Source organism: Carex rostrata, chromosome 11 (assembly GCF_964058835.1).
Source record: "Carex rostrata chromosome 11, lpCarRost1.2, whole genome shotgun sequence".
Lineage (NCBI taxonomy): Eukaryota > Viridiplantae > Streptophyta > Magnoliopsida > Poales > Cyperaceae > Carex > Carex rostrata.
Window position 1 is genome coordinate 10,922,291 of NC_135928.1, and position 11,028 is coordinate 10,933,318.

An 11,028-nucleotide genomic window follows, 5' to 3' on the forward strand; every position below is an offset into this window, starting at 1 on the left:
GGGCTTTGGACAAAACCTTATCCAAAGTCAGTTATAAACCGTTCGATCTGCGTTGAAATTTACAGAGATGGTTTAGATTTAGTCATTCAGAGTTATTTTAATAGACACGAGTCTTAAAGTAAATCAAACGGTACAATCTGTATTTGGATGAGATTCTGTCCAAAGTCCTTTGGACAAAATTAATTCCTATGAATTCCATCCGGACGGCGGACCAGGAACTTTTTCTGGCGGGAAGTACGAAGCAAACTTTACTGGGGACTGGACTGGACTCTGGAGTGACAGTGGAGAGAGAGAGAGAGACTGATCACTGGCGCGGTGTCTCTTCATGTCCTGAGCCATGAAACCCTAATCCCTCTTTTCCCTCCGTATCTCCGGCTCCATCGCCGCATGATCTCCGACATGCACCGATTTTTGTCGACCTCGTTAATGGCTTCGTCGCCTCGCTTGCTCTCTCTTGCGTGGTCGCTCCAGCCCGCCTTTATCACCCACTGCAACCAATCTGCTCTCCGTTCAATGTGCGTGAGAACATTTTTTTTTTCTTTTACCTATCATAGAGCTTGACTTGATCCCCGAATGGTTACCAGAAGTTGTGCTGATGACCGACTGAGAAGTCCAAAGTTTTTGAGCTCTTAGCTGATCTCTTTTGGTTGCAAGGATACTTGATGTATATGTGCTTACTTTGGATGATTTTTGAATTTATTTCAATTGTCTTTCCTGCAAATTTACAAGAGAAAATTTGGGCATTTTTTTTTTTTTAATATTTAGACTGTTTTTCCTTTTCTTTTCTATCTAATGAGACATATAGTTAGATACTTAGATTGGATTAACTGTGTCAGGTTGGTTGAGAGGAGATACTTTCTAAGACCACGCGAGGCTCCTGAAACTAAGGTTCCTGAAATGATTCCTATGGCTGCTAGGAAAGTGCACCAGCAAAAATTTATGAATGAAGAAGAACACCAACCACATATGCTATGGTGGAAAGAGGTTTGTTGAAATGTTACTACTGTTAAAGTGATCAAAGTGTTGTTCTTGTGCCTTACAATCAGGCTGCAATTTGACATGTAGAAAGTGGGGATGTGCAAAAAGCCCTCTACCATTCATCTAGCAAAAAGACTCTCTTATTCAAATCTTTTGGGGATGGATGTCACCCTGAAAAATGGGAGGTATGCATTTGCTTCGTTCTATTCGATGTACATTTCTCATACGTGTTTCATATTGATATGCTCTTTTATTTGTTGGTGATAAATTGATATGATGTACTTATGTACCTCTGCAGTTTAAAAGAGGGAACTCTGAACATGGAGATACTGCAATTTAAGTCGAGATTTCCACGTGAAGTTCTATTATGCCGAGTAAGCCTCACATCCTTTCTTTTACTTAAATTTAATCAAATCATAAATGATGTTATATTAGTACATTAACTCTCAAGAGAATTGCCAAATCGATATAGACAACTAAAGTTTTATGATAAGCTATAATATTAGAGAAAAGGCATCTCTGATTCACATTTTTACCGATTCACGGTACTAGTATTGAATTTGAACAGCACTGAATTTAAATTCGCCTTCAATTAATTGAGAAATAACTGTATTTAATCAATTTTGAATTTTGATTTCTTTTTTCCTTCAGGTAGGAGAATTTTACGAGGCAGTTGGGTTTGATGCCTGTATTCTTGTGGAGTATGCAGGTTTAAACCCAATGGGAGGTTTGTACTCTGACGGTGTTCCTAAAGCTGGCTGTCCTGTTGTGGTACCCCCCCCCCCCCTCTTCTCAATTTTTGGATTTTTGACCTTTTTCAACTTTGACCTTACATTTCAATGTATTGTTCCTTCTTTCTGGCAGAACCTGCGGCAGACTTTGGATGACTTGACTCGAAATGGGTTTTCTGTTGTAAGTTTTGATAGCAGGTTTTCCTTTATATAAAGTCTTAGGGATGAACACAACAGGTTGGGTTATCTGGTATGTACATACTGTTTTGATTTTATTCTTAAAAATAGGACTTATAATTTTTCATGCTATCTTATCTTATAGTGCATAGTTGAGGAAGTCCAAGGTCCTGTGCCAACTCGTTCTCGTAAGGGTCGATTTATTTCTGGGTAAATATCTAGTACTTGAGGTTTCTAGCTAGTAAATCATGTGCTATCCACTTTGTTCTAATTATTGGATCAAAATTGTAACCAAAATTTCTTTAACTGTAGGCATGCACATCCTGGAAGCCCTTATGTGTTTGGTCTGGCTGGAGCTGACCATGATGTAGAATTTCCTGATCCTATGCCTGTTGTTGGTACAATTTTGTTACTTGACATCTTATTAAATCTTTTATTTGGAGCAACATTTTATGCATGTTCCTAGGAATTAAAAAAAAATCATACATGCCCCCCCAGAACAAGATGCTTCTGAAACATCCCTATGGTGCATGGAAATACTGACACATTCACTTGCCCCATAATTTTTTACAATTCTTCAAATCTTTTTTATTTGTTTTTTGCTGGTAAGCAAAGAGGAACAAGTTTAGTTTGCATATTTTCTTAGGAACATGTGAACCTGAAGGTTGTAGAATATTTCTTAATGTGGGTAGGGTGGGTATACCACCGCAAATTCCTTCAATTCCTTTTTGTTCCCTTTTCCCTAATTTTACCCATTATTTTTCACCTTGTAATATTCTTGTCTAACATTTCAGGGGTCTGGAGATCTGCAAAAGGATATTGCTTGATATCAGTGGTGGAAACATTGAAAACATACTCTGCTGAGGAGGGTCTTACTGAAGAAGCTCTGGTAACAAAGCTTCGCATATGCCAATACCACCATTTATACCTTCATACTTCTCTGAGGAATAATTCTTCAGGTTTCAACTTTGAATCCTATACTTTCTATTTTGGATATACTACAAGGGTACTTTTAAAGTATATGTAGCTGCTGCCCAACACTTCTGACATAGGGAAGTGTTTCACCTCATTGTTAGTATTTCGAAAAAAAATAAATGTTTCTTTATTGTATGGCCAACCATTGAGGATATACATAGTTGATGCCTGAGATTAAGTGACTATTATTTCTCTCTCCTCCCCCATTTTGATTTTTTCAAATGTTTCCGATAAATGCTTAGCTACAAATCTTTTCTTTACTACAATTCTTTTTTTGACAATCCTTTTTTTGACAATTCTTATTTTTTTGACAAATACCCATGTTTTTTTGAGGTTTTTGCTATTAATATTCAACCATTAGAAAAATGTGATGCGGGAGAAGACATAATATTAACCATCTTACCTGCTTCTGATTAGTTCCTAAATCCAAATCAAGCTAAAATTGAACAAAAAGATTCCAATTTTTTGTGTGCGCTTGTGTGGACTAGTTTTGAAGCTTTGAACTCAGTTTAGATGAAAATTCTGGCATTATATCTTCATTTTTTTTTAATTCACCCTGGTTATTACTATATAAATTTATTAAGGGATTGAACGGTTAGTTTCCATTGCAAATTTCAAAAAAGTTAAACGTCCTTTGGAAAAGATTTCAATCTTTGGTTTGATTTGCAAAACAAATTTTGCTTGTTGCATCAAATTAATAAGTAAATAATTTAAATTGTTTTCAGGAACATCTAGGTGGGGAGAATATGGAGATGGAGGGTTATTATGGGGAGAATGTAGTAGTAAATATTTCGAGTGGTTTGAAGGTGATCCTGTTCAAGAGCTTCTAGGCAAGGTATATAGTATTGTAAAGTATCCTAGAAGTCCAATGCCAGTTGGTACTGGACATGAAACATTTCCAGCAAAAAGATGCGAAAAGTAGCCGATTAGTTCCAGCAAAAAGATACCAAAAGAAGCATTCATTAATCCATCTGGTACTGTACAAAGTTATATTGATGGTCTGATGATTTTTACCTCAGCGCCATTGATTCTTATCTTATGGTTGTTCCATAGGTGCGAGAAATATATGGGCTTGATGAAGAAATACCATTTAGAAATGTTACGATCTCATCAGAACATAGACCTCAACCTCTGTACTTGGGTGCTGCAACTCAGATTGGTGTGATACCAACTGAAGGAATCCCTAGCTTGTTACAATTCTTGCTGCCTTCCAGCTGTGCTGGTCTTCCATTGTTGTATGTTTGCACAACCTTTCTTGTAAATTAGTGTCTGAAGCTTTTTCTTTTGGTATTTTGTTTTATTAATACTCCATTGAATGTTCTTTTCTTCATGTATGTGCTGTACTTGTTTAGTAATATTGAACATAGGAGATAAGCACAAATTTAATATGTATGGTAGGTACATTAGGGATCTTCTACTAAATCCTCCTGTATTCGAGATTGCTTCTGCGATTCAAGGCAAGTCTACAATTTCTTAGTACTTTTTGTAGCATTATTACATGTCATATCACCGTCTTAAAAAAATGTTGTAATTGAACTTTTCTGTGTTGTTATCAATATGCTAATTTTTTGTGTTATTAATTGTATTGCAGATGCATGCAGGCTTATGAGTAATCTCACGTGCTCAATCCCTGATTTCACTTGCATCTCTACAGCTAAGGTACTTGCTCTTCTTTATGCTTATTAAATAATTCTAAGTAAGAGCATCAAATTGATTTTATGGATCATTCTTTTTAGTTGTTCATCTTATGAAAGTTATTTTCAAGACTAACCATTTTATAAAAAATGCAGCTTGTGAAGTTACTCGAGTCAAAAGAGGCAAACCACATAGAGTTCTGTAGAATTAAAAATGTAGTTGATGAGATACTCCACATGAGTAGTAATGCCGAGCTCTCTCCTATCTTGCGTACATTATTGGCTCCAACTTCTGTAGCCACTGGGCTGCAAGTTCAATATGACCTACTTGTAATTTTCTTACCATCATCTTCATAGTTTGAATTTAATCTATTTACCAGCTTAATTGTTCATATTGTCTATTGTTAATGTAATCTAGTTGATGTTGACAATGATATCTAGTACAAACCTCTTTTTCTCAGACATGATTGAGCAGAAGAATGGGCTAGATGATAGGGACCTATTAACTTTATAATAAGTTCAAGGAATTTAGCAATTGAGCACCTAAATAAACACACAAAAAAAGGAAGTTTGACTAATAATCTTATAAACACAACTAACTGAGTAAATCAAATAATTGAAAAACAATAGCTGTCATTTAAGTAGTATTAAAAAAAATACAAGTTTATGTGCAATTTCGACTCTGCAAATATGTTTTCAGGTGAACGAATGTGACTTGATATCTCAAAGGATAGGAGAGGTGATCTCTTTAGGCAAAGAAAATGATCAGAATATAAGCTCTTTTGAAATCATACCAGATGGGTTCTTTGAAGATATGGAGTCTTCTTGGAAAGGCCGTGTTAGAAGGATTCATGCTGAAGAAGAGTTTGTGCAAGTTGACCAGGCTGCTGAGGCCTTGTGTCTTGCTGTGTGTTTCAGACCTTCACTTTCTTCCTTGTATTCCTTAATTTATGTTTATTTGATGCTTTTTGCTTGAATTGGTCTGATCAGTGTTCTAATAGACACATTCAACCAATATTTCAATCAAAATCAAATATAGAGTTTGGCCAACATACATTTGTTTGTCTTAATTTACCACAATTATGCTACGGACCACCAAATAGGCCCAGAAAATTGAAAAAGAAAAAGACTTAAGATTTTCTTTGATCTGGTAGTCAAATGGGTACAAGCATTGCACTGGATGGTATATGCAACTTCATACTGAATTACCTTGTTCTGAGCATTACTGTCCCAAACTTAAATTGATGCAAGCATTAATCACTACCCTGCTAGAGGACGAAGTAGGTATATATTTGAATTAGACATGCACAAACTTTTAGAAAAAGAGCACAAATGTCACTAACTCTGGCATTTCCCACTGGCTTTCAGATAACAGAGGATTTTCTCCCAATAGTATCACGAGTAAAATCTGTAATTTCTCCTAATGGAGGCACAAAGGGGGAGATATGTTACTCGAAAGAGCATGAGAGTGTCTGGTTTAAAGGGAAGCGGTTTCGGCCCACTGTTTGGGCTCAGACACCAGGGGAAGAGCAAATTAAGCAACTTTTGCCAGCATATGATGCAAAAGGTCGAAAAGTTGGTGAAGAATGGTTCACCACTACCAAGGTTGACAATGCTTTAACCAGGTAATGACAAAAGGAAGGTCTCGTAGGGTTTTACTGTAGTAGCTGGCAATTGGATCTGTTATTTTTATTTTGTTGTTCACAACCAACTACCAAGCAAAAAATCAAAGGCTATACTTAGCAAGAGGATTCGTAAATTCCCTCAGGAAGGTGGACAAATTGCTTTGCCCTCGGAAAGGATGGCTAAATGCATGTTATCTGCTTGGTTTTCTGTTTTGGGTTATAGATAGGAGATACCTGATCTCAATTCAAAAGTCTAAAATTGCATTCGAAACTATAGATGAACAAATTATCCCATATGTATTGTTTCGGCAATAGCTCTTCAGGTAAACCCTAAATCAATCTAGATCATAATAGTGATGATCATGGTTATTGCCATATTTGGGGGACTATTCTTCTACAATTTCTAACAAGATGATTTAGAAGTTGCTCTGGCAATTAATATTTGGAGTATTGGCAGTTGGGCAAGACATTTGTTGACATGTGCATAATTGGTATCAGTTACATGTAATTTGAAAATTATGCAATGAATGCTGGGTTTAATTGCAAGAGCCATTATGTTCTTATGGGTAGATGCTATAGAATTTCAAGAGTATTTTTTTTTTTTTTTTGCAAATAGCCCTTTTAACTTTCCTTAATGTGCTCACATCTTGTTGGTCATTCATTGTTTGTAGATATCATGAAGCTTGTGACAAGGCAAGAGAAAAAGTTCTAGAGCTGTTAAGAGAGCTCTCAGCCGAACTTCAAAATAACATTAATGTGCTTGTTTTCGCTTCTATGTCACGTGTCATATCAAAGGCACTTTTTAGCCATGTTAGGTAAACGTTCAGTTTACCATATGAGCGAGCTGTAAGAGTTTTCTAGATGCCTTATGTAACAAAAAAAATCTAATTACTTTGCAGTGAAGCTCGGCGCAGGGGATGGACATTTCCTACAATAAAGGATTCTTATATTACTCAGGTGCTAAAACTACTGCATTATTAACACCAAATTGCTTCGAGTGATGTAATTTTGCCAAGCACTATTCCAAGATTTTACATGTATTTGATTTTAACATTTGATTGTCTGTTGATACCAGTTGACTGCCAGCTATTTTGTTCATACGATTATAGTATTGTGCAGACTTATATAGTCATCTTGAAATTGCACTCAAGAGGTAAATTGATGCATAAGTCTTAGATGCATAACCGGGCATTTGAGAATTAGTTAATACCATGCCGTAATGGATGCACTTTTTTTTTGATGAAAAGCCCTTAGGCGGTAATGGATGTACTTGACGGACCAAATAAACATCACTCGGGTTAATGCTGTGCCTAGTTGGGGCATATGAGCAAAATTTGAACTGACCAAATTCCTGCACAAGGTAGTGAATGGGTTTGTTGGGTTTAGATAGTATCCAATTGGATTTTGGTCATTCCATGTTCAGGTCAGGTCGAGTTGAAATTATTGGGTACATTTGAAGGTCATATTTGGCAACTTTCTGTATCATTACTCATTATGGTTCTGGTTACATGTTCAGGTTTGGCGTGCTTCAATTCCCATAGGTCAAATTAGACTGACTAGTAGAATTGAAGGTTGATTTCAGTTAGAATCTAGTTTGGTTCTGGGTTGTTGGTGTCTGAAAGATGTCTTGGGTTGGGCTAGATTTTTTTTTCGACACAGATTTTAGGTTGGGCCAAATTTTCCGGATCACTCAGTATTCTTTGTCCACAAGAAATTTTGAACTCTTGACTTTTAGCCAACTATGATCAGGCTTCAAATATGTCAAACAGTACCTTACCAAACCAAGAGTAACCTTGCAGAATAATTCCATAACATGCAGGATAAAGCAGAATCAAAAGCAGAAAAAGAGATGGAACTTTTGGGTTTGCTCCCTTATTGGCTTGAAATGTCCCAAGGAAATGCAATACCAAACAATGTAAAAATGCATTCTCTATTTCTCCTTACTGGGCCTAATGGAGGTGGAAAATCAAGTATCCTTCGATCAATCTGTGCAGCATCTATTCTTGGAATATGTGGCCTTATGGTGCCAGCCAAGTCGGCCATTATTCCTCATTTTGACTCAGTTATGCTCCATATGAAATCATATGACAGCCCTGTTGATGGCAAAAGCACCTTCCAGGTACTGAAGAGGTCCTACTTTTAGTTTTTCAATTTTGTTACTCTTAACAAATGAAAATTGACCGTAGATCTGTTGACCTACCATTAGCAGTATCCCATTTAGCCCCTCTACCCTCCTTTTGTGAAAAAAATAATGACTTCTCTTGTTCCCTGAATGCATGAGTAAGAGCAGGGGGGTGGGGTTACTCGGTCATTTTTGCAAAATAATTTGGGCAAGTGGATGTGTTAGCTGAGGCCTGAGGAATGAAAGATATTGGAGTCTGAAGGGAACATATCACTTTTTCTTATGATACTATTGTGTCTTACAAGTAGTTTGTCTTGTTTTCAGATTGAGATGTCTGAGATAAGGTCTATCGTCACACGTGCCTCAGAAAAAAGCCTTGTCTTAATAGATGAAATATGTCGTGGTACTGAGACAGCCAAAGGCACGTGCATAGCAGGAAGTATATTAGAGACACTTGACCGGGTCGGGTGCCTTGGTATTGTTTCAACGCACTTACATGGCCTCTTCGATCTACCTTTAAATACCAACAACACGACCTTCAAAGCAATGGGTTCTAAGACTGTGGATGGAGCGATTAAGCCAACCCTGAAATTAACGGATGGGGTATGTAGAGAGAGTTTAGCATTCCAGACTGCACAAAGAGAAGGGATGCCCGGCCCAATTATTGAAAGGGCTGCTGAGTTGTATAAATGTATGAAGAACAGTAAAGTGCTATATGTTCCAGCTGTACATGGAATGGGGTCTAAGCGGGCGGTAAATGGATCTGAGTCTGAGACATTGGCAAAGGAGGTAGAGAGGAGTATCTTAATAATATGTCAAAAGGGAGTTGTGAAGCTTGGGAAGGCGGCCTGTGTTACTGTGGGTCCCAGGGAGCAGCCGCCTCCATCAACTGTTGGTGCTTCATGTCTATATGTGATTATTAGATCAGATAGGAAACTTTATGTTGGTCAGGTACTACCTATTTATTTGATTTATCTTTTTATTTATTCCTCAAAAAAAAATTATCTTTTATTTACGGAATTATTTATCTATAAGATACAAATGTATTTAGTTCTTTCTTGTTCTTTTTGATAAATAGACTGATGACTTGGTGGGGCGGTTAAGAGCACATCGGTCAAAAGAAGAAATGCAAGATGCTACTATCCTATATATTGTAGTGCCTGGAAAGAGTGCTGCATGCAAATTGGAGACGCTACTCATAAATCAACTCCCTTTAGAAGGGTTTAAACTCGTAAACAAAGCTGATGGCAAGCACCGTAATTTTGGCACTTCAGATCTCTCTCTTGGGGCTCTTACTTTGCACCCATGATATAGCTGTTAAAAGGAAAGGTTGTGTTCCATTTTTTGTCAGAGTTGCTCCTATTCTTTACCTTGGCTTTCAGAATACATCAAAGCCACCATTTAGTAGAAATGTATCTTATTGAAAAGATGAAAAATTTGGTGAAAATTGAATAGGCAGAATGGAAGTAGTGGGCTCTTGGCCTGTTTGGAGACAACTAGTTGATTTGTCAGTGACGCTATGGGGCTTTACCAATTTTGTATTTATAGGTGGAAGCTCTAGACCTTAATTTTTGCATACATATTAGGGTCAAACATTGGTTTTTGATGAGAAAAATGTAATATATTTATTCTTCCAAGTTATTATTCCTAGAAAGAACTAGGAACCAATTGTGTCCCTGAATAGCGTACTTCATAGTTTAAAAATGCAGATTATACCCAAATTAGCCCCCATTAACTCAACATAGTGTAATTAGAACTTCATTATAATTCATAAATCATAACATATGGCATAGGTGTCAAGATGATTTTTCTGGTGGTACGTAACAGGTAGTTTTCTTTTCATTGATATCAACAGGTCCTTGTTTTGGTGGGTGTAATAATGTGGTACTTGGTATATTTCTGTTTAATTTAAATTTTATTGGAAAGGTCCAGATCACTTGGTTGTACCCATCTAGTGACAAAAAGAATGCACTGTTGAATTGTAAGATGGGTCCTCCTTTATTGGGACAAATTTCCCTATCAATGGGGTTCACAATTTCACATAAAACAGTGGTGTGGATCGCTCTCAGATCAAGTATCTTTTTGAATGTTAACAGACAAATTAAATAAAAAAGGAGAAAAGAAACTATGCAAATTTTGGATCTTTCTATCAGGTTTGAAAGAATCAATTTTGAATTTGAACGCTTCAGTCAAATTCGTTTCTAGAGTATTTTCATCTTTACAATAGTAAAATATTATTCTTTTTGTCATAATAATATTTTAATAATCATTAATCAGTCATCTATTAATTTCATATCAGTTAATTTCTTGTAATTTTAATTGTGGGATCCACTAATATGAAAAAAGAGAAATATATATTCTGCAATTTACAAATGAAGATGTTCTTCCACTTACAAAGTAATTAAAAAAAATTTGTGACACAACCTTGCTAAATTACCAAGTATTCTACATCTCTACAGTTAATATTATAACTGTCATATTAATAATTTAATATATTATCATTTGCAATTTATGTGAAAGTGAGATGATCTGATGAAGATACTCTAAACTTCTATTTCAGTGATATGATTTAATGCCATCTCATTATTCACAGGAAATCACCTACTATGGTTTCTACTTTCTACTATAATTTCCTTAGATTAGAATTCATGAGAGAGAATAGAGCGTTTACACATTTTTTTTGTACTACAAAAATGAAGATACAACTGTAAATTTTACCACATATTGAAAGATTTCCAATGAGACACAAAATGCCCCTGCAATTACAGCAATTATATTGACATCAT

At 36.1% G+C, this 11,028-nt stretch overlaps 1 protein-coding gene across 1 annotated transcript; it reads left to right on the forward strand.

The window, feature by feature from the left end:
* Positions 1–225: 225 nt before the first annotated feature.
* Positions 226–9,883, forward strand: MSH1 (MUTL protein homolog 1). Its single transcript, XM_078310624.1, has 21 exons — positions 226–515; positions 837–984; positions 1,066–1,163; positions 1,277–1,352; positions 1,630–1,749; positions 1,843–1,890; positions 2,032–2,096; positions 2,199–2,284; positions 2,681–2,845; positions 3,587–3,696; positions 3,915–4,096; positions 4,260–4,318; positions 4,453–4,520; positions 4,652–4,825; positions 5,196–5,402; positions 5,864–6,120; positions 6,792–6,935; positions 7,020–7,077; positions 7,940–8,239; positions 8,567–9,193; positions 9,321–9,883. The coding sequence occupies exons 1-21, from the start codon at positions 388–390 to the stop codon at positions 9,549–9,551; spliced, it is 3,351 nt and encodes a 1,116-aa protein (XP_078166750.1). The 5' UTR covers positions 226–387; the 3' UTR covers positions 9,552–9,883.
* The last annotated feature ends 1,145 nt before the right edge of the window (positions 9,884–11,028 follow it).

Coding starts and splice junctions, on each gene's coding strand:
- MSH1 (XM_078310624.1), top strand. CDS start 388: ATGATCTCCGACATGCACCGATTTTTGTCGACCTCGTTAATGGCTTCG. Junction 985..1,065: donor ATATGCTATGGTGGAAAGAG/GTTTGTTGAAAT, acceptor TTTGACATGTAG/AAAGTGGGGATGTGCAAAAA. Junction 4,097..4,259: donor TGTGCTGGTCTTCCATTGTT/GTATGTTTGCAC, acceptor TATGTATGGTAG/GTACATTAGGGATCTTCTAC.